The sequence below is a fragment of the Dipodomys spectabilis genome, unplaced genomic scaffold (assembly GCF_019054845.1).
Source record: "Dipodomys spectabilis isolate Male_0828 unplaced genomic scaffold, ASM1905484v1 ptg000003l, whole genome shotgun sequence".
Taxonomy (NCBI): domain Eukaryota; kingdom Metazoa; phylum Chordata; class Mammalia; order Rodentia; family Heteromyidae; genus Dipodomys; species Dipodomys spectabilis.
Genome location: NW_024870680.1, coordinates 16,441,896 through 16,465,417, shown reverse-complemented (window position 1 = coordinate 16,465,417; position 23,522 = coordinate 16,441,896). Strand labels below are relative to the sequence as shown.

Here is a 23,522-nt window from a genome sequence, read left to right as displayed (position 1 = left end):
AGCACATGTTCAACCATAGGCATGAGCCAAACTAAGTAGATAGAGATGGAAGAAATCAGTGTGAAATAGTGTTGGGAAAGGCTTCAGAGGCTTGTAAGATATGAAGCTTCCCTTGATTCCTATATGTATTGATGAATGCATGAACACTTAAGTTGGTCAGGGACAGTTCTTTGTCAGTAACAGATCTTTTTGGTGGTGTCTTTCTACAGGTTGATATGTCAGACCTTTCCCCAGAGGAGCAATGGAGGTAAGTGGGCAGTGCGGGCCCCATAAGCTGGGAACTTTAGGTTAAACCCAGCTAATAGAGTTAGATAACTAACCTTTTCCTTCCCTGTCTGTATGAGGTAGTAGTTTGTGACTGGCAGGACAAGTCCTTTCTTTCTGAGAATTTAGTTTGCCCTTGGTAGCAGTTCCCTCAGTCTTAAGGAATAGTAGGTTATAATATCAAGTCATCCATTTGGGATTGAATACCACTTGGCCATTTACTAGCTACGTGTTCTTGTGAAAGTTACTTAACTTCTCACTGCCTAAGTTTACCCCATTGTAAAATGAGAATCATAACAGTACCTATAGAGTTGTGAGTGTAAATGTGTGAGAAATTCTTAGCCCAGTGCTTGGCATGTGAGCATCCAGGAAGTGTTAGTTGCTTTGAAGATGATTATTACCATTATCATCATCATTATCCAAGATACAGGGTGGAAAACTCTGGTTAAGAAAATGGGGGCTGGGAATGTGGCCTAGTATAGAGTGCTTGCTTAGCATACATGAAGCCCTGGGTTCGATTCCTCAGTACCACATTAACAAAAAATAAATAAAATTAAAAGAGACAAAAAAAAAGTTTATTTGAAAAAAGAAAAGAAAATGGGAGGTCAGCTGGGTACCAGTGGCTCACGCCTGTAATCCTAGCTACTCAGGTGGCTGAAATCTGAGGATCACGGTTCGAAGCCAGCCCAGGCAGGAAACTCCGTGAGACTCTTATCTCCAATAGATTACTAAAAAAAAAAAAAAAAAAAGCCAGAAGTGGTGCTGTGTGGCTCAAGTGATAAAGTGCTCACCTTGAGCAAAGGAAGCACAGGGACAGTGCCCAGGCCCAGAGTTCAAGCCCCAGGACGACGACAACAACAACGAAGAAGACTACGAAGAAGAAGAAGAAGAAGAAGACGACAACGAAGAGGGGGAGGAGGAGGAAGAAGAGGAAGAGGAGGAGGAGGAGGAGGAAGAGGAGGAAGAGATGTGATTTCAGCTCTACTACTATCTTGCTTTATAACAACAAATACCTTATTTTTGTGATTTCTAATTAGTGAGGAGTTCCAGCGTGGTTGTTTTACAAACAGATGAGTCTAGCATAGATTCATCAGATCTATAGTCAAATCTAGATGAAAGTAACGTTAGGAATAAATGCTTCACTAGAAATTGCAATGTTTGAGGATGTTAAGAAAGTCTTGTTCCTTGCTTTGTTTTATTGTTTTGATAGTAATCGTGAGTAAATCCTGATAACCATTAACCTTCTCCACTGAAAGCTTCGTAAAATCAACCTAAATGGTTGCCTTATTAAGGCAAACTATAAAACTTAAACAAATTTTCTCATGCCAAGGATATGCCTCTTATGAAAATAAAGCCCTATAAATTTAAATTTTCTTTCATAAAAATATAGATAAAACAATTATTCCCTATAGCAATTAGATTCTTTTCTTTTTTTTTTTTGTTGGTCATGGGGCTTGAACTCTGGGCTTGGCACTGTCCCTGCACTCTTCAGCTCAAGGCTAATGCTCTACCACCTGAGCCACAGTGCCACTTCTGGTTTTCTGGTGGTTAATTGAAGATAAGAGTCTCACAGATGTTCCTGCCCAGGCTGGCTTTGAACTGCAATCCTCAGATCTCAGCCTCCTGAGAAGCTAGGATTATAGATATGAACCACCGGCGCCCGGCAGCAATTAGATTTTTAAAGTGTTTTCTAACCTGACTGCTTAGCCTGGTCTCACAAAACAGCACCCCCAGTGAGGCAGACAGAAAAGATAAGGACTGGTTTTGTTTGTTTGTTTTTGTGCCAGTCCTCAGGTTGAATTGAAGGACTAGGTGCTGTCTCTGTGCTTTTCTGCTCAAGGCTAGCACTCTGCCACTTGAGCCACAGCTTCACTTCCAGCTTTCTTGGGACTTTATTGGAGATAAGAGTCTCACAAACTTTCCTGTCCTGGCTGGCTTCGAACCATGATCCTGAGATCTCAATCTCCTGAGTATCTCAGATTATAGGTGTGAGCCACCAGTGCCTGGCAATGACTGCTTTTTGACAGATGAAGAAAATGTGATGGAGGGTTGTGTGATGGAGGGTTCTTGGTGAAAGCCACGTGGGTGAGTCTGGACCTGTTTCTGACTCCCAACCCTTTTCTCTTTCTTTCTTTCTTTTTTTTTTTGGTCGGTCGTGGGGCTTGAACTCTGGGCCTGGGCGCTGTCCCTCAGCTCTTCAGCTCAAGGCGAGCGCTCTACCACTTGAGCTACAGCGCCACTTCCGGTTTTCTGGTGGTTTATTGGAGATAGGAGTCTCACGGTCTCTCCTGCCCGGGCTGGCTTTGAACCGCGATCCTCAGATCTCAGCCTCCTGAGTAGCTAGGATTACAGGCATGAGCCACCAGTGCCCGGCTAACCCTTTTCTCTTTCTGTTAGCTTCTTCTACCCAGGATAAAGTATTATGGGAGATGAGCTCTTGGGGTCTCAGCTTGGCTAGTTAGCATTTGGTTGTCTACTCTTTCTGCCATATTAACTCCTTTAAAATTTTATTATGAGGGGCTGGGAAGGTAGCTCAGTGGTAGAGCTCTTGCCTTGCATGCATGAGGCCCTGGGTTTGATTCCTCAGCACCACATAAGCAAAAAGAAAACAGCTGGAAGTGGCACTGTGGCTCAAGTGGTAGAGCGCTAGCCTTGAGCTGAAGAGCTGAGGGACAGCGCCCAGGCCCAGAGTTGAGGCCCCACGACCAGACCAATAAATAAATAAATAAAATTTTATTATGAAAAAATTTACAAAAAGTGAAAGAATTGTATACTGAGTATCCTTATATCCACCACCTAGATTCTGTAATTAACTTTTTACTATATTTGTTTTGTCATTTATCTAACCCCACTTGGCTTCTTTTGCTGTTACTTCTTTGTTACCCTTGAGAATTCCATGAGAATTTCATTTATGTTGTTCTTTCCCTCCCTCTCTAATACTTGGGTGTACGGGGAATTTGTATAAAACTGTATAAAATGTAGCTGACTACAAGCTACGTTCATGTTCTCTCATGCCTTCTGCATTCCTCTCCCTTGGCTGACTGTGGCCCAGAGTATTGATAGGAGTGACTGCACTTAGAGGAAGTTTTCTATCCACAAATGCCTATTACCTAGGGCATGTGCTTCTAGATAATAATTTTTATGATATTCTTTAGCTTCAAAATCCAGGACTGCATTCTGAGCTGTGGACTGGTAAAATCCTCATAAGACACTGCCCCTCTTACCACCTCACCATGCCTGACTTGGCTTACCCCGTTTCTTTGGCTTTCAGGGTCGAGCATGCACGCATGCATGCCAAGCATCGAGGCCACGAAGCCATGCACGCTGAAATGGTTCTCATCCTCATCGCTACTTTGGTGGTGGCTCAACTGCTCCTGGTGCAGTGGAAGCAGAGGCATCCACGTTCCTATAATGTAAGCCACTTTGTCTCTTACTTCTTTGTCATTCATTAAAAGACTGAGCATGGTAGCTCACACCTATAATTAATCCTAACTACTTAGGAGGAGGGAGAGATCAGGAGGATCACATTTTAAGGTCATCCTGAACAAAGAAGTTTGCAAGACTACTTTTCAACCAATTTCTGGGCATGATGGCATGCACCTATCATCACTATGGTGAGAAATGAAAGTAGGAGGATTATGGTCCAGGCATGCACATGACAAACCTCAAAATAATGAGAATAATTGACAGAGGGGAAGTGGCTCTGTGGCTCAAAGTGGTAGGAGTGCTAGCCTTGAGCAAAAGAGCTCAGGGACAGGGCCTAGGCCCCTAGTTCAAAAAAGAGAGCCAGGCACTGATGTTTCACACCTGTCATCCTAGCTTCTCAGGAAGGTGAGATCTGCAGATCATGGTTTGAAGTGAACCTGGGCAGAAAAGTCCCCATGCGACTCCTATCTCCAATAAATTACTCAGAAAAGCTGGAAGTGATGCTGTGGCTCAAGTGGTAGAGTGCTAGCCCTGAGCTAGGCTCAGGGACAGTGCCCAGGCCCACAGTTCAAGCCCCAGACTGGCAAAAAGAAAGAGTCTCATAGATTTTTATGCCCAGGTAGCTTCAGACTGTGATTCTCATGAGTAGCTAGGATTACAGGTGTGAGCCACCGGTGCCCTTTGACATTTTTATACTTTATTCAAAACCATTCTTTTAATTTTTTTTTTTTTTTTTTGGCAACACTGGGGATTGAACTAAGGGCCTTGGCACTTGCTAGGCAGGTGCTCTACTTCTTGAACCATCCCTCCCACACACACTTATACTTCATTATCTAATGTTAGCTAATTTGTAATGATTTTTTTTTACAAACTGCTTTGGAGAAAGTAAGGATGTATATAACATATATATATTAATATTACAGTGATTTTCATTCAGTACTTTTTATTTGAAGCTATGGAATTCTTTTTTTAAATAGTGTTTTGAGAAAAAACACAATGTGGAAAACAGTTAAGAGGCTGCTTTGCTTGTTAGAAGGTTTGGGTCCCCTGAGTCCTGGGCTCAGTATTGTTCTCATCAGAGTACTGTTAGAAAACCACTAATGTGTTATTCATTAGTTAATCCTTAGTAGGAAATGCTACAACTTAATAAGGCCAGTTGTTCAAGGAACATGCACAGTCATCTCATTACTGCCACACCCTGAAAACTTGTTGAGCTTCATCAGTGAGAGAATATTCTAATATCATAGGATATCTTGCACTGAGAAACTTAAAAAAAAACATATATTTAGGTGATAAAAGGAAATAGAAAATATTCTGCTTTACACTGCTGTTGTAACATAACGATCCCTTGATTTTATTAAAACTTTTCCTGTGTACAATGATTTTGGTCTTTAGATAGGGTCTCACCTATGTAGTTTATGCTGAGCTGTACTGGCCTTGAACCTGTACTCTTCCTACCTTAGCCTTCCACATGCTAGGAGTACAGAGTAATGAGAAACCATGCTAGGCACAATAAATATTTTTATTGCTTTAATTCAAATATTGACTTTGATCAGACACCAGAGGCACATGACTAGAATCCTAGCTACTCAGGGGCTGAGATCTGAGGATCATCATTTAATGCTTGCCCAGACAGACAAATCTGAGAATCAAGTACTAGACGAAGAAAAGTTGTCTAAGAAGCCTGTATACAGTAGTGTCTCTGGTCTTTTCAACCATATGAAAAGTTGCAGCTGCTGTTTTCCTTGGAGACAGTGTAAAGAGTGGGTGAGATCAATCTAGCAAGATTAACCAGTTCTTCTACTTTCTATCATATGACTTCATGTATCTCAGAGCCTCAAATTTTTCCTTATCTTTAAAGTGAAGTGACAATATTTACCTCGTGGATTGTTAAAATTATATAAGATTTTGTGGCAGTGTTTTATAAACTCTAAAGCTAAAGTTAGTAACTAGTACTGATCTCATTCCTCAGAAGAAAAGCTGAGGAACATAACAATCTCTGTCTTCAGGAATTGTTTTGTGTAGAATAGAAAGAATTTTAATTTATTTTTATTTTTTAATTATTATAAAGGTGATGTACAGAGAAGTTACAGTTACATAAGTCAGGTAATGAGCACATTCCTTTTTACCCCCTCCTTCACTGTCTCCCAGTTTTTTCCAAGTTTTTATTTTATTGAGACAAATTTCCCATAATGAAATTCATTAGTTTAAATCCAGTGATTGGGGCTGGGAAGGTGGCTCAGTGGTAGAGTGCTTGCATTGCATGCATGAGGCCCTGGGTTTGATTCCTCAGCACCACATAAGCAAAAAGAAAAAAGCCGGAAGTGGTGCTGTGGCTCAAGTGGTAGAGCGCTAGCCTTGAGCTAAAGAGCTGAGGGACAGCACCCAGGCCCAGAGTTCAGGCCCCACAACTGGACCCCCCCAAAAAAAAAAAAAAAAAATCCAGTGATTTTTTTTTTTTTTTTTTTTTTGAAGTACATCACAGTGTTGTGCAACCATTGCTACTAATTCTAACACATTTCTTTACCTGAAAGGGAAACCTATGCCGGTCATGGTAGCTCATGTCTGTAATCCTGGCTACTCAGAAGGTAGAGATTAAGTTTATGTTTCAAGGCCAGTCTGGGCAAAAAGTTGAGGTAGTAGTGATGTGTATTGACATCCCAACTATTATAAAAGCATAAATATGAGAATTATGGTCCAGATGACCCAGGGTAAACACAAGACTATCGAAAAAAATAAAGTAAGAGGGCTGTAGTCATACTTCAACTGGTAAAACACTGGCCTACTAAGTGCAAGGCCCTGAGTTTAATCCTCAGTATCAGCAAAAAAAGAACAAAAGGAGGAGAGCCTTATAACCATTTAATAATCACTATTTTTTATTTCTACCAGCCCCTGCCACTATTGGTGTGTTTCCTATGTATATGACTATTTTAAATATTCATATAAGTGGAACCATTAAATATGTGGCTTCTTCTATGTTTCTTTCATACAGCATAATGTTTTCAAGTTTTACCCATATTGTAGCTATTAGTATTATTTATTCCTTTTTCATGACTGGATAATATTCTGTTCTTTGGAATTACTGTATTTTGTTTATACATCAAAGGACACTATTAAGAATGTGAGTCATGTGCCAGTGGCTCATGCCTATCATCCCAGCTACTCAAGAAGCTGAGATAGGGAGAGTCATGGATTGAGGCCATCCTGGGCAGAAAAACTAGCTAGACTCCATCTCAAAAAAAATAAGCAGCAAAAAGGTAGGCTACACGTGTGGCTTGTGGGGCAGAATGCCAAGCACTAGGCCCTGAATTCCAGTTGTAGTAAAACGAGTAAAGAAAATGAGAAAGAGGCTGGGAATATAGTGTAGCCAATGGTAGAAGAGTCGCTTAACATGCTCCAGGATGGGCTTAACCCGCAGCATCACCCCAAAATATCCCCCTCCTCTCAAAATGCAGTGACAACCCACAAAATGTATTTTTCTTGTGATAGGGTCTCACTACCTGTCTGGGCTGGTCTTGAACAAGCTCTTACTTTTTATTTATTTATTTATTTATTGGTAAATCCTAACTTCTCTGATTCCAGATACTTCAAACTAGCTGATATTATAGGCATGTTCTACCATTCCTGGCTTCAGTTTAACTTTTTGAGAAACTGCCCAATTTGTTTTTCTATCATTTTACATTTCAACCCACAATGGATTCAATTCCAATTGCTCTAACCTTCTCACCAGTATTTCATACTTTCTCTTTTTATTATAGCTACCCTCATGAGTATGAAGTGGTATCTCATTAACTCATTTTGAGTAGAATCTAAAGATATTGAGCTTGCTTGCTTGCTTGCTTCCCTCCCTCCCTCCCTCCCTCCCTCCCTCCCTCCCTCCCTCCCTCCCTTCTTTCTTTCTTTCTTTCTTTCTTTCTTTCTTTCTTTCTTTCTTTCTTTCTTTCTTTCTTTCTTTCTTTCTTTCTTTCTTTCTTTCTTTCTTTCTTTCTCTTTCTTTCTTTGTCAGTGTAAGTACTAAAACTTGATTCAAAGCCTGGCACTTTCACTCAGATTTGTTGCTCATAGCTAGTGCTCTACCACTTGAGTCACACCTCCAGTATGGCATTTTGCTTGTCAGTTTGAGATAGAATCTTAAAGATTTCTTCTGGAGTAAGCTTTGAATGGAATAAGCTTTGAACTCTGATTCTTCACGTCTCAGCCTCCTAAGTAACTAGGATTATAGGTATGAGCCATCAGCACCTGGCTTCTCCTTCTCCTGGGAAGTTTAAAAATAAAGCAAGAAAAAGCAAATACCAAAACTTACCTACCAGATACATGGACAAACAGATGAATAGGATGGAGTAAGAATTCCAGAGCCAGATCCATGTGTCAACCTAATACCCAAGGTACGTATAACCTACCTATCAATGAAGAAAGGATTGTTAGGTAGGTTGTACTGAGGGCCTCTTTCCATATGGGGAAAAATTAAAGCTTGATTTTACATAGTACCGAGTACAAAGGAAACAATACAAATTAGGTTTGAGTGTATACTTCAGTGTTTGATCATTTGCCTAGCCAAGCCATATACAAGACTTTGTGTTTGGGATAGGAGGCAAGGCTCTGTTGGTAGAATGCTAGCCAATGAGCAAAAGTGGCAGATACCAAGTTTGAATCCCAGTCTTGGACTTAAAAACAAAGGAGTTGGGAAGTGAGGAGGGAAGGGATGGTAGGGGAAAAACAAAGGAGGGGGTAACAATGCTCAATAGGATGTACTCATTACCTTACTCATGTGACTGTAACCCCTCTGTACAGTATCTTTACTGTATGTATATATATAAAAAAAAAAATAAAACACAAGACTCTGTGTTTGATCCCCAGCAACATAAAAGAGAAAAAAGCTGGGCACAGTTGCCCCCTTCTGTAATCCTAGGTGACGTTTTGAGGATTGAGATTTGAGGCTAGCCTGGGCAGAGAAGTCCTTAAGTCCCCTTCTCAGTGCATAGCTGGGCAGAGTGGCTCATGCCTTTTACCCCATACTACATGAAAGTGAGGATTGCAGAAAAGTCTAGGAGGGGGAGCTAGATACCATGGTGCACACCTGGGTCCCAACAAGGCCAGGATCCTAAAGTAGGTGGATTATGGAAGGGCAGGAAGCAGGACCCTATCCTAAAAATAACCAGTGAAAAAGCAGTAAAAGTGATGTGTGGCTCAATGGTAGTGCACTAGCTTAGCAAGTGTGAGGTTCTTGGGTTCAAACTCCAGTACCATTTGCTACCACAATATATAAAAAAAAAAAAAAAAGGAGGAGGATTGTGATCCAGGCATGGGTCTGGCAAAAAGTGAGACCCTATCTCAAAAATGAACAGTGTACTAAAGGGGTGGAGGGGTAGAACTAGTGGTATAATACCTGCCTTGCAAGTTTGAGGGCATGAGTTCAAACCCCAGAACCACCACCATCACCAAAAAAAAAAGATTACAAACCTAATTGTGAAGCCTAGTGCCATAATTCAAACCTATAAGCCTAGCTACTTGGGAGGCAGAGATGGGGGATCGCTGTTCAAGGCTAGCCTGATAAAAAAAAGTTCAGGAGACTTTTAACCAATAGCTAGGTGCAGTGGCAAAAAAATCTGGTTAGGTGGATACCGGTGGCTCACACCTGGAATCCTAGCTACTCAGGAAGCTGAGATCTGAGGATCACGGTTCAAAGCCAGCCTGGGTAGGAAAGTCTGTCAGACAGACTCTTATCTCCAATAAACCATTAGACAACCGGAAGTGGTGCTATGGCTCAAGTGGTAGAGTCCTTGAGCTGAAGAGCTAAGGAACAGTGCCCAGGCCCAGAGTTCAAGCACAACTGAAAAAAGAAAAAAAAATGCTGTTATTCTAGCTACAGGAGGAGCACAATGGCTATGTGCAATGGAACATGCATGGGGTCCCCAGTGACGTGAAAAAGCATAAGTAGGAGGATCACTGTGTAGGCAGGCTGGGCATGAGGTAAGACCCTACCTTGGAAATACCAACATAAAAAGAATCTAGAAGCATGGCTCAAGTGGTAGAGTTCAATCCCTAGTACCACACACACAGACACAGACACACACACAGACACACACACAGACACACAGACACACACACACACACACACACACACACACACACACACACACACAGTTTGCAGTCAATAAAATGTGTAGAAAGAGCCAGTGCCGGTGGCTCACGCCTATAATCCTAGCTACTCAGGAGGCTGGAGGCTGAGATCTGAGGATCATGGTTCAGAGCCAGCCCGGGCAGGAAAGTCCGTGAGACTCTTATCTCCAATAAACCACCAGAAAACCGGAAGTGGCGCTATGGCTCAAGTGGTACAGTGCTCGCCTTGAGCTGAAGAGCGCAGGGACAGTGCCCAGGCCCAGAGTTCAAGCCCTGCAACCAACTAACTAACTAAATAAATAAAATAAAATGTGTAGAAAGATTTATTCAATTTGATTAAAATTAAGGATTTTTGTTTTAGAAACTATACAGTAGGCAAAGTTGATAACCAAATGGAGAAGAGATTGGTAATGATTACCTGGCAATAAGTTAATATCTAAATTCTACAAAGGAACTACATAGAGCTGGGAATGTAGCTTAGTGGCAGAGTGCATGGTATGCACCATGCATGAGGGACTTAGTTTGAGCCCCAGCAGCGCAAAGGTTAACAACAGAATACAAAAAGTTCCTAAAAGTTAACTAAAGAGAAAAGTGGGCAGATAAGATGGACAAACATTTTACAGGAAAGGAAACCCTAAAATGCACTGAACATAAGAAGAGATGCTCAGGGCTGGGAAGGTGGCTCAGTGGTAGAGTGCTTGCCTAGCATGCATGAGTCCCTGGGTTCAATTCCTCAGCACCACATAAGCAGAAAAAGCTGGAAGTGGTGCTGTGGCTCAAGTTGTAGAGTGCTAGCCTTGAGCTGAAGAGCTGAGGGACAGCGCCAAGACCCAGAGTTCAGGCCCTACAACCGACCAACCAAAAAAAAAAAAAAAGAAGAAGAAGAAGAGATGCTCAGAGTCATTAGTGATTAGAGAGTTTGTATTAAAGCCGTGATATATCACATATATCACTCTACATCTGTTAGACTGTTGAAGATTGGAAAACTGAATAATGCCATATGTTGGCAAAAATGTGAGGAGGAGAAGCCTTTGCACTCTTCCATCAGTCTAAAAACAAGTACAGGCATTGTGGATTGCAGCATAGCATTAATCAGACAGACTGACACGTGTCCTGTGATACATGGGGGTGATGTGAGAGGGATTTGATTTACGTGTTGTGACTCAAAGAGGAGGAGGCAGTCTGGAGCTCTACGTCTGAGAGAATATGCAGGTAAAATGTGGTGGATGTGTACAGTGAACGTCTGCTACACTTGAAAGCAGCACATCGGGTGTACCTTCAGTAACCTGGATTGGCCCTAAAAGCATTCTACTGAGCAGAAAGGTGAAAACAGAAAGCTACTTAGCATAATGCTGATTAAGAAATTAAAAATTCATGCACAAAAAGAGTTTGTATGAACAGGCGCAAACAAAATATATATGTTAAAAATGTTGGTGATAAAAGGGAATCAGAACAATTCCCTCAAGAATATTGTGTAAAGGAAAGGCACTGAGATTGTTCTTGAGTAGCAAAAACTTGAACATTTTAGAGTAACCCTAAGAACTTTCAAAAAATTGCTTATGTCATGCTAAAAGATGATGGAATTCATTGATAGGGCTCATGTTTCACTCAAACTCAGTAATGTTTTTTGTTCTTCATTAGTGCAAGTTGTCTGCCCAACCTCTCAGTGGTACATGTGACCCTCAAGTGGAAAAGCACTAGTTCTGTTCTCCTTGGTTGGGGTTTTTCACCAAGGAATATCTTGGCATTTCCAGCCAGATTATTTGTTGGGGTGTGGGATGGAAGGCTCTGGATTGTTTAACAGCATCCTTGGCTTCTACCTACTAGATAATAGTAGTACCCTTCCTCCAGTGTGACAACCAAGACATTGCCATATACCCCCTGGGGGAACAGGAACAGCCCAGCGAGAATCCCACCCTAGACTTTGGGACCTACAGAGAAAAATGACATTAAGACTCAATGTGAGCAGGTGAGCCTGCTGTCTGTAATTTAGGAGCTCAAATCTAGCCTTCACGTTAAGTTAGTAGACCAAGTTAGTCCAGGCTGAACACTGGTGGCTCACGCCTGTAATCCTAGCTACTCAGGAGGCTGAGATCTGAGGAGCACGGTTCAAAGCCAGCCCAGGCAGGAAAGTCCGTGAGACTATTATCTCCAATAAACCAGTCAGAAAACTGGAAGTGACACTGTGACTCACATGGTGGGGCACCAGCCTTGAACTGAAGAGCTCAGGGACACAGTGCCCAGGCCCAGAGTTCAAGCCCAATGGCCGACAAAAAAAAAAAAGTCCAAATTAACTGCTATTTAGAGTAAATAGTTTGCCAGTCCTTGGTTTAAGTAACAGTAAGCTTTAAGCAACATCTTACTGTAAGACTGTTTTCTGGGGCTGGGAAGGTGGCTCAGTAGTAGAGCACTTGCCTTGCATGCTCGAGGTCCTGGGTTCGATTCCTCAGCACCACATAAGAAAAAAGGCGGAAGTGGCGCTGTGGCTGAAGTGGTAGAGTGCTAGCCTTGAACTGAAGAGCTGAGGGACAGCGCCCAGGCCCTGAGTTCAGGCCCCACGACCGGACCCCCAAAAAAAAAAAAGACTGTTTTCTGTATCTAAATTTCATATACTTTTCAGCTCCAGCAGCAGTAATACCTTAAATTGCCCATAGTTTAAACTTGTTAATTGTTAAAAAATGCTTTTCTTGGGGCTGGGAAGGTGGCTCAGTGTAGAGTGCTTGCCTTGCATGCATGAGGCCCTGGGTTCGATTCCTCAGCACCACATAAGCAGAAAAAGCCAGAAGTGGAGCTGTGGCTCAAGTGGTGAGCGTTAGCCTTGAGCTGAAGAGCTGAGGGACAGCGCATAGGCCCAGAGTTTAGGCCCACAACTGACAAAAAAAAACAAAACAAAAAACAAAAAATGCTTTTCTTGGGTAGAATGTAGCTCAGTAGTAGTATGCTTGTTGAATATGTACAAGACCTTGGGTCCAGCATTATAAAAACTACTAAATCCACAGAAACTTTTGTTTATAAGAAAACTCTGTAAGATAGAGTAGGAAATTATTTCCATTTTTCAGATTATTAAAACTCAGAGCAAAATCTACCATGATTTGCTAGGAACATATCATCATTATATTGGAGAATTGGACCCCAAACCCAAATGTGCTGCTTAGTTTGTATTCATCCCTAGGTTTTTTCTACAAGCTCTAGGAAATTACTGTGTTTCTGCATTCATTTCTGTTTTTAACTCTCCTGAGTTTCCTTCTTTAATGACTTTTGCCAGCCAGACATCGGTGGCTCACGCCTGTAATCCTAGCTACTCAGGAGGCTGAGATCTTAGTATCACAATTCAAAGCAGCCTGGGTAGGAAAGTCCATGAGACTCTTATCGCCAATAAACCACTAGAAAACTGGAAATGCTGCTGTGGCTCAAGAGGTAGAGCGCTCGCCTTGAACTGAAGAGCTCAGGGACAGCACCCAAGCCCAGAGTTCAAGCTCCATGAACAACAACAACAACAAAAATAATGACTTTTGCCTGTTTCTTTAGATCTCGAGTACTTAATAAACTGTCTTGGGGCTGGGAAGGTGGCTCAGTGGTAGAGTGCTTGCCTTGCATGCATGAGGCCCTGGGTTCAATTCCTCAGCACCACATAAGCAGGAAAGGCCGGAAGTGGTGCTGTGGCTCAAGTGGTAGAGCACTAGCCTTGAGCTGAAGAGCTGAGGGACAGCACCCAGGCCCAGAATTCAAGTCCCAAGACTGACAGAAAAAAACAAAACAAAACAAATAAACTGTCTTTATTCTCATAGTCTTATTCCTCCAGCCTTTCCAGGGTTTCCATACTCAGAGAAGGATAGTAAGGAGGCATCTGGGGAAACAAAAGATCTGTATAGAATCTATCTCAGGGCTGGGAAGGTGGCTCAGTGGTAGAGCACTTGCCTTGCATGGATAAGGCCCTGGGTTCGATTCCTCAGCACCACATAAGCAGAAAAAAGCCAGAAGTGGCACTGTGGCTCAAATGGTAGAGTGCTAGCCTTGAGCTGAAGAGCTGAGGGACAGCGCCCAGGCCCAGAGCTCAGGCCCCATGACTGGCAAAAAAAAAAAAAAAAAGTGTTAGAATCTATCTCAGACCAACTTGCTTTTTAACTTCTGTAGCTCAGCCTTCCTTTCCTTACCCTTCCCTCCCCTCCCCTCTCCTCCCCTCTCCTCTCCTCTCCTCTCTTCTCTTCTCCTCTGCTCCCTCCACTCCACTCTGCTCTACTCTTCTTCCTTTCCTCCCTTCCTCCCTCCCTCTTCTTGGTACTGGAGGTGGAACCAGGGCCTTGCACATGTGAAACAAATACTGTAACACTAAGCTACACTCAATCCTGTAGCTCTGTTTTCATCATCTATTCATAGTCTGTTGTTACTTTCTCTCAGGCTCCCCCAGGGATGTTAAGGGAAGGGATAAGTTTATGCCTGGAAAAGTATTTGTCCTATTTTTAAAGATCTCCAAGGAGAAGCTTTCATCATCTTTGCTCCCAAATATAGTTTCTTTTCAAAGCCCCACCTCCTGAACTTCTGTTCCCTCCTGGAATGGATGATTAGTAAAATTTCCTACCTGGAAATCTTGGAGACATTAAAAGGATTAGTAGGATGTGGCTAGAGAATGCTGATAAATGGTAAAGGATGGTAATCTACTTTGATCATATATATATGTATATATGCATTGTATGTATGTGTGTGTGTATATATATGTATATATATATGCCAGCCTTCTCTGAGTCTTACCTTTTTTTTTTTGGGTCCAGTCGTGTGGCCTGAACTCTGGGCCTGGGCGCTGTCCCTCAGCTCTTCAGCTCAAGGCTAGCGCTCTACCACTTGAGCCACAGCACCACTTCCGGCTTTTTTCTTTTTTGCTTATGTGGTGCTGAGGAATCGAACTCAGGGCCTCAGGCATGCAAGGCAAGTGCTCTACCACTGAACCACCTTCCCAGCCCATGAGTCTTACCTATTTCTTTAGACTCACTTCTTACCTCTACCTACAGACAGGTACTTTCTCTAGCACACTCATCACTCATCATGGTCTCTTTTTGCACCTGGACCTACTAAGCCATCAAGGCAGAGATGAAAGGATGCCTCCTTCAGGAAGGTTTTCTTGTTCCTCCACTTGGAGTAAAGTGTCTCTCCTCTGAACTTTCTTGCTTGCTAGGGCTTATAGAACTTCTTTTTCCTCAGTAAGCTTGAGGATGTTTCATTTCTCATTTCTTTGTTTTGCCAGTCCTTAGTACAGTGTCCCAGAAGTGCTTGGTGTTTGTTAAATGCCTCTTTGACTCTTGCCTGGAGAAGAGATAGCTTGGGAAGGAAACTATAGTTCTAGGTATTAGAAGAGCAGTCCTGAGACACAGGGCAAACTTTATTTCATGATTCTCTGAAAGAGTTGGACCCAGAAGCAGAAGAGACACAAAGACAAACTCTTTAGGTTAGTAGTACATATATTAGCAATGCTGTCTGGCTTCTTTCTTGTGGGAAGGATAACAATTTGTTAGTTCAGTAGGAGGAAATTACCTGCTCCATTTCTGCCTATAAAGTATTTGCCAGGTCATAGTGAATATATCAGCTATTGGTTTTGTGACAACTTTACAAATAACTGCAGGCAATAACCAGACTTTCCTGGAGTATTCTCCAGACCTTTTATCCCAGTTCCTTCTGTGCTTTATGTGATATGTTTTCAAGCATTTTATAATCCTGACATTTTTTGTGCCAGTGTTCTTTGTACAGTGTGGTCCCAAGACCTGATTCCAAGGTTCCAATGATGCTTTGACAGCAAAGAACTGTAGAGAGCTGCTGCCTTTATTCTGAGTATCTTCCCGGGACCAAGGCTTCCCATTGTTTTGTGCTTTTCACAGTACTGCACATAAGTAAAGTTGAACAACAAAAATTGAATCAAATATGTCTTCATAAGCATTTGCCACAAGGTGGCATCAGAGTTCTTGCCATTGCCACACTAGCCATTAAAAATGCCTTTCTTAAAGAAGTTTAAACTCGTGGCTCATGCCTATAATCTCAGCTACTCAGGAGGCTGAGATCTGAGGATCAAGGTTCCAGCCTGCCCGAGTAGGAAAGTTTGTGAGACTTCCAGCTCTAATTAACCTCTAGAAAACTAGAAGTGGTGTTGAGGCTCAGAGTGGTAGAGTATTAACCTTCAGCAAAAAGCACTCAGGGACAGTGCCCAGGCCCCCGGTTCAAGCTCCACAACCAACAAAAGAAAAAAAAAAAAAAAGAAGTTTAAACTTATTTACTGGATTGGAGGCATGGTTCACTGCTAGAGAGCATACCTAGAAAGCATGAGGCTTTTAAGTTTGAACACCAGTATTAGGGGGAAGAAAAACTCACTAAAGAAAATAAAACTAGGGGCTAGGAATGTGGCTTAGTAGTAGAGTGCTTGCCTAGCATTCATGAGCCCTAGGTTTGATTCTTCAGTTCCACATAAACAGAAAAAAGCCAGAAGTGGTGCTATGGCTCAAGTGGTAGAGTGCTAGCTTTGAGCAAAAAAAGAAGCTCAGAGACAATTCTCTAGCCCTGAGTTCAAGACCCAGGACTGGCAAAAACAGAAAAAGAAAAAAGAAAGAAAATAAAACTATCAGGTAAGGGCATAGATATAGCTCAAATGGTATAGCATTTGCCTAGCAAGCATAAGACCATGAATCCAATCCTCCACCTTAAAAAAAATTAAACACATTTACTAAACAAAATGCCAATAACTATTATGTCTCCAATCTTGTAAAAATCCTGAGAGGTACTTAACACACCTTAGCATGTGAGAAGAGAGGCCTCTGGGAGAGGAAGAGGGAACAGAAGACACTGTATGATAGGAAATATACTCATTACCTGACTCATGTAATTGTAATCCCTCTGTGCATCACCTCAATAATAACAATAAATTTTTTTAGAAAAAGAAGGGCCAGAGAAGTCAAACCAAACCTTTCTTCAAGGAGACAATTAGACAGTGAACTTGAAGCAGAATAGAATTAGAACTTAGAGCCCAGGTATGTTGGGCTTCCACTGGGCCTACTGGCTTAGAGTATAGTCCTGTCTCTAAATTTCTCTTCTTTCCTTTTCTCTCTCCCACTGACCTATCCCTCTCTGCCTTTTTCTAGCTCCTCCACTCTCATTTGATTAGTTTTTATCATCCTAGTTTTACGTCTGATGATTGTAAATCAAGGCAAAATAGTTCATCATTTTACTCCTGCTTGTTCTTGAACAAATCAGAGCAAGTCAGAACAGAATCCAATTCTTTGCATCTCTGAACTCTCTCAACATGTACAGAGCTACACAGCTCATGTGGAAACAAATTTCTTGGGATTAGGGTCATGGTTCAATTGGCAGACCACTGGTCTAACAAACGCAGATCTTGGAGTTAAAATCCCAGTACCACCCAAAAACGTTTTTTGCTTGTTTTTAATGGTTGTAGGACTTGAACTCTGGGCCTGGGCACTGCTGTTCAGCAAGGCAAGCATTCTACCACTTGAGCCATTTCTGGTTTTTTAACTGTGATCCTCAGATCTCAGCCTCCTGAGTAGCTAGGATTATAGGCATGAGCCACCGGTGCCGGACCCAAAAAAGATTTTTGATTTTTTTAAAATCTTGACCACAAATTCTCCATCAGAATATGCTATTAATGATTGGTGGGTATTGGAAAGGCGCTGTTAGAGCAGGCTAGTTGTTTTATGTAATAGCCTAGTTTATGTTTTTTTTTTTTTTTTGAAAAGCTGGAAGCAGTCCAGGAATTATTGTTCTTTTTCATGGAGAACAAATATAGCCAGACTTACTTAATTTCCGCTAGTCTCTTGGCTTACTATTTTGTGAATAGCCCCATGAATCTGTTAAGGCAAATGATGCAAATAATAAAAACCCTTCTGCCCCCACTTAGTCTTGTGATTTTGATTATTCTTCCCAACTGTTGTTGAGTGTTGTGATTCTGGTTGTTCTTTCCTACCCTTATTGGTAAAGTCTTTGCCTGTTCTCCTCCCAATGTCTCCTAGATTGGCGGCTATTTGTTACTACATATGGTATATCCTGATGTGTCTACACATTTGATATAAGGCAGAACAGTATGTAGAGTGCAGTAGAATTGATACTGAAGTATATGGTTCCTTGGAATCTCAAAAGCAAAGTGGCTCTGCTTACCATTCTCTTCTCTTTCTTTGCTTGCACTTGCTTGCATTTTCTTCTCTTCTCATACTTTTTTCATTCATAAAGTCTTAAATTCATGATCCTTCTGCCTTAGCCTCCCAGTTGCTAAGATTACAGACGTCACCCTGCCTGGCTTCTCCTTTTATTACTCTATAAAATAACACCAAAAAATAAGGGATTTTCTTGCCCCAGAGCAGTCTATAAGGGAGTGATAGCTTCAGACAGCTACAACACTTGTACGAAGCCCTGTGGTGCCTTGCCCACTGTGGTAGCCACTAGTCACATATGGCTCCTAGATATTTGGGATGTGCTATGAATGTGAAATATATGTCAGATCTCATAGTCTCCAGAAACCAAAATATTTTATTAGAAATTTTTGTATTTCTCAGTGGCTATATCTCAGTGGTAGTGTACCATGCTTAGTATGCACATAGCCCTGGGTTCAAGCCTAGCACCAAATAATAATAATAACCCCAATATTTTGTACATGTTGAAATTACATATTAGATATATTGGTTTAAATGAAATATATTATTAAATTATAGAAACTCTAAAATCTTATCTGTGATTTGTATTATGTTTTGATTGGACAATACTTCCCAACATTGGTCCAGAAATGCCCAAGGGCAAATGTTTTCAGATTTTTTTTTTTTACTATGGGACTTGAGAAAACAAGGGCCAAGCTTTTGTAATAGAAGTAGAATGAATTTGTGCATTTGTAATGCTTCATCTAACAAGTATAAGGTAAAACTCTGAAGGAGGGAAAATACAGGTTTGGTTTGGTTTTTTGGTCATGGGGCTTGAACTCAGGGCCTGGGCACTGTCCCTGAGCTTTCTCATAAAGCTAGCACTCTACCACTATGAGCATAGCTCCACTTCTTGTTTCCTGGTGGTTAATTAGAGATAAGAGTCCTAGGGACTTCTCTGCCTAGGCTGGCTTTGAACTATGTTCCTCAGACCTCAGCCTCCTGAGTAGCTGAGATTATAGGCGTGAGCTACCAGCACCTAGCTTAGAATTTCTCTCTCTCTCTCTCTCTCTCTCTCTCTCTCTCTCTCTCTCTCTCTCCCTCTCTCTCCCTCCCCCCCCCCCCCGTGGGGGTGGGGTCTTGAACTCAGGGTGTGGGTACTGTCCCAGAGCTTTTCTACTCAAGGCTACATTCTACCGCTTTGAGCTACAGCTCCACTTCCAGCTTTGAGTGGTTAGTTGGAGATAAGAGTCTCACAGGGACTTTTCTGCACTGGGTGGCTTCTAACCATGATCCTTGGATCTCAGTCTCATGAGTAGCTATGATTCCAGGTGTGAGCTGCCACCAGCACTTGGCTCTACAAGAGAATTCTTTAAAACAAGTGTGTTTCCCTTTTAGGGAGTCTTTCTGGTCTAGTTTAACTTTTCTCTTATTTACACAAATTTATCAAGGGCCCACTGTGTGCCAGTTTCCACCTGTGAATGAATTCAAAATCAGCCTCACATTCTAGGTAAGCCCTGAAATGATGGTAGAAAAGAAAATGCTTTTAGGGCATGATTAGGAAGTCATGACTAATTCTGATTGGAAAGGAGAGTGAAGGCTTCCTTTGTCAGAAAGGGAGGCAGGAAAGGTATTTTAGTCCCAGTCTGACCTCCTTGGTTGCAGGGAGTGAACAAAGAAGCTCTCAAGCAAGAGTTTGCAAGAGCTCACCAAGAGAATTGAAAGAGAGACGGAAGAGAAGAGTCAGACATAGTTCCAGGTTTCTAGCTGATTACTAGTAGAACTGTGTTTAGTGAAAATTAGAGATGTAGGAGAGGCTCCAGGTAAGATAGAAGAGGAGAAGCACTGTGGACTTGTGTCTCAAGCTGAAGTGCTTGTGTTTGTGTTTCAGATGGTGACCCTCTTTCAGATGTGGGTTGTTCCCCTCTATTTCACAGTAAAGCTACACTGGTGGAGGTTTCTAGTGATCTGGATCTTCTTCTCTGCCGTCACAGCCTTTGTCACCTTCCGAGCCACACGAAAACCTCTAGTACAGACAACTCCAAGGTGAGACTTCAGCTATTGGAGAAGAGGCTGGGTTTTGAAGTTAATGTGTTGGAATGCAGAGACAAGGTGGTTTTATATGGAAAAATATTGCCGTTTGTCTGCCGAGATTATTTGGGGCGGGGCCTTTCTAAAACAAGCTGATTGGGAGACCCATAACCCTGTTAAAAGTTCCTAATAGCTCGTTTTATGGTTTATATCAAAGTCTACTTATATTAAAAGCAAACGCAAACAAAAAAAGTTGTGGTGATCTTTGTGATCTCATCTTAAATGTGTCTTTTTTTTTCTGCAAACACTTCTCTGATCTCTCAATTACATTTTCCATTATATTCTCTCATAAGGCCCTGTAGTTTCTGTCATAGAACGTAACACAATTTATAACAAAAGATTTTGAGTATCTGTCTCCCCACTAAACTCTTAACTCTGAGATCAGGAGCCACATCCATTAGTTGTGTGTATCTGGGCCTTGCCACAGGGTCTGGCGCATAGTAGCCTACTGTCTGAATTTTTGTTGAATGAATGAATCTCAGCAAATACCTAATTTTCTAGTAAGTAGTACTTCCTTCTTGGGTTACAACATAGCTGCTGCTTATATAATTTTTTGTATTTTATCCAAATGCATTTTTCATTTAATCCTCCCAACCAGCTTGTGAGATCATTTAATATCTATAATTGACAGAAAAGAGATTTTTCTCATTCATTCATTCATTCAACAAGCACCTGCTGTGTGCCAGGCCCTGTGCTGAGCGCTGGGGATACAGAGCTGGATAACATGGTCCCTGCCCTCAAGGAGTGCTCGGTTTAATGGAGGAGATGGACAAGAAAGCACCTGTTGCAATGCAGTTGGTAAGTGCCAGGAGGTGTAGTAGGTTCAGGAGCACCCAGTGGGGAAACTAGCCCCAAAGTTGAACTACCTAATCCAAAGTCACAAGTTTCTCTTCTTCCCCGTGCGTTCTCTCCCCTCCCCCCTCTCTCTTTCTTTCTCTCTCACCTTGGCCAGTCCTGAGGCTTGAATTCAGGGCCTAGATACTGTGCCTGAGCTTTTTCTCAAGACTAGCACTCTACCACTTAAGCCACAGCCACTTCTGTCTTTTTCTGTTTATGTGGTACTGAGGAATGGAACCCAGGGCTTCATGCATGCCAGGCAAGCACTCTACCACTAAGCCACATTCCAAGCCTCTTCCCGTGTTCTTATGTTCCGCCATTGCAAGTCTGTCTCTGGCCTTCTGGACTTTATTGTACGGAATGAACAAAGAGAGACTGTAAATGTCTCTGGTTCCTCTTTTGGGTTCATATACAGGGTACAGGGCCCTTCAGGGCCTGGCAGAAATAGTTTGGAATGCCTAGCCCCGTTTCTTGTTAGCACTGTGCTGTCAGCTTTCTGATCCATGAATTCTTCATCCCTAAGAAAGGGATGATATTATAAAGAAAAACTTCAATAAAGCTGGGCGCCGGTAGCTCACCTGTAATCCTAGCTACTCAGGAGGCTGAGATCTGAGGTTCAAAGCAGCCAGGGCAGGAAAGTCCGTGAGACTCTTATCTCTAATAAACCACTAGAAAACTGGAAGTGATGCTGTGGCTCAGGCTGTAGAGTGCTCACCTTGAGCTGAAGAGCGCAAGGACAGCGCCCAAGCCCAGAGTTCAAGCCCCACGACCAACAGAAAAAGAAAAAGAAAGAAAAAAACAAAACAATAAAACAGGTTGAGTTATCAAATGCTGCAATCCCAGCATTTGAAGGATTGTGAATTTGAAGACAATTTGGGGCTATGTAGCGAGCTCAAGGCCAGCTTATACTACACATCAAAACTTTGGATTTTGCCTACAAAAAAAAAGTTGTCAAGTGACAACTTCTACCCAACGTATAACTTCTAGCTAAAATGATTTTTTTTTTTTTTGGTCAATCATGGGGCTTGAACTCTGGGCCTGGGTGCTATCCCTGAGCTCTTCAGCTGAAGGCTAGTGCTCTACCACTTGAATGACAACACCACTTCTGGTTTTCTAGTGGTTAATTGGAGATTAGAGTCTCATGGACTTAACCTGCCCCGGCTGGCTTTGTTGTTGTTGTTGTTGTTTTGGTCCGGTCGTGGGGCCTGAACTCTGGGCCTGGGCGCTGTCCCTCAGCTCTTCAGCTCAAGGCTAGTGCTCTACCACTTGAGCCACAGCGCCACTTCTGGCTTTTTTCTTTTTGCTTATGTGGTGCTGAGGAATCGAACCCAGGGCCTCAGGCATGCAAGGCAAGCGCTCTACCACTGAGCCACCTTCCCAGCCCCCCCAGCTGGCTTTGAACAGCAATCCTCTGAGCTCAACTCCTGAATCGCTAGGATAATAGGCATGAGCTACCAGCGCCTGACTGCTAAGATGATTTTTCTTTTAAGTAACATGGATAGTTTTGTTTTTTTTAATTATATAATAGTAACAGTTGGTGCTTACAGTTTCAAAGCACTATCATAAATATCTTCATTTTCCTCATTCAGCATTTAATGAACATTTACTAGGAAATGGGTTTGGACTCTGTGCAATATAGTGAGAAAAATAGTGTTGTTTATTTGTTTTCCCCATTTTTTACTTCCAAAGAAAGTAAATGTCTCAGAGAAACTGTTTGTCTTACTTATCCAGCAGCTAAAATATTACTTACTTCAAAGTAAGAATTACATGACCTGAGATTTCATGTCTTTTTTACTGTCTCCTCCCAGTGTAAACTGTGGTTTTTGTACAACACTGCAAGGTGCTTGGGACCTTTCCTTAGCCATGGCTACTGGCTTAGCCACAGTAGGGAGTCATAGGCAAGGCAGGACCTTGAGCTTCTTCTCTAGGATCTCGTAGGGCCAACAGTAACCCAGCCAGCTCTCAGGAAGAAGGCCAGCTTGTGCTGGCTGTTCAAGCAAATTACTAAAGTGCTTAGTTCTCACCACAGATAGAATAGTGGCTTCTAGTATCAAGGACCAACCCTTGAGATATTTAAAAGTTTCTGGTTCATTCAGAGAACCATCTTTCCCTCCTGCATGTAGTTGGAGTCAACTGCCCAGATTTCATGCTGCTCTTCATTAGATCCTGGGGCATAGAACTTACACCTCAGAAGGTGAACCACCTCATGCCATCCTACTACCACACAGCATACATACATCTAATTCAGAGGAACTTATTTTTTTCTCCAGAGAAAAAAGTCATTTCTGAAACAAAATCCAACACATCATTCTCTCAGGAACAAAGTATATTTAGATTAACAGGCCTGGTTACACAAGCTATAGCTAATTCTACTTACAATGTGTCTTCCTTGAATTGTCTTTTCTGACACGAACAAGTAGCCTTCACTGGTTGTCTTTTTTTTTTTGGTCCGGTCATGGGGCCTGAACTCTGGGCCTGGGTGCTCTCCCTCAGCTCTTCAGCTCAAGGCTAGCGCTCTACCACTTGAGCCACAGCGCCATCTCCGGCTTTTTTCTTATGTGGTGCTGAGGAATCGAACCCAGGGCCTCATGCATGCAAGGCAAGCACTCTACCACTGAGCCACCTTCCCAGCCCTCACTGGTTGTCTTCTAAGGATAATTAGCT

General features: G+C 42.2%; 1 protein-coding gene across 3 annotated transcripts in view; it reads left to right on the top strand.

Moving 5' to 3' along the window:
* Window positions 1–23,522, top strand: part of Rnf121 (ring finger protein 121) — a 72,163-nt gene that overhangs the window by 21,727 nt on the left and 26,914 nt on the right. For 2 of the 3 annotated variants that reach the window (XR_006148558.1, XM_042687353.1), the window contains exons 2-4: window positions 210–247; window positions 3,536–3,677; window positions 19,822–19,976. Coding sequence is in view for 2 of the 3 variants with exons in the window: in XM_042687353.1 (XP_042543287.1) it covers window positions 210–247; window positions 3,536–3,677; window positions 19,822–19,976 (335 nt within the window). In the remaining variant the exon portion in view is untranslated. The remainder of the gene's footprint in view (window positions 1–209; window positions 248–3,535; window positions 3,678–19,821; window positions 19,977–23,522) is intronic. The other variant, XM_042687363.1, reaches the window with a different exon arrangement.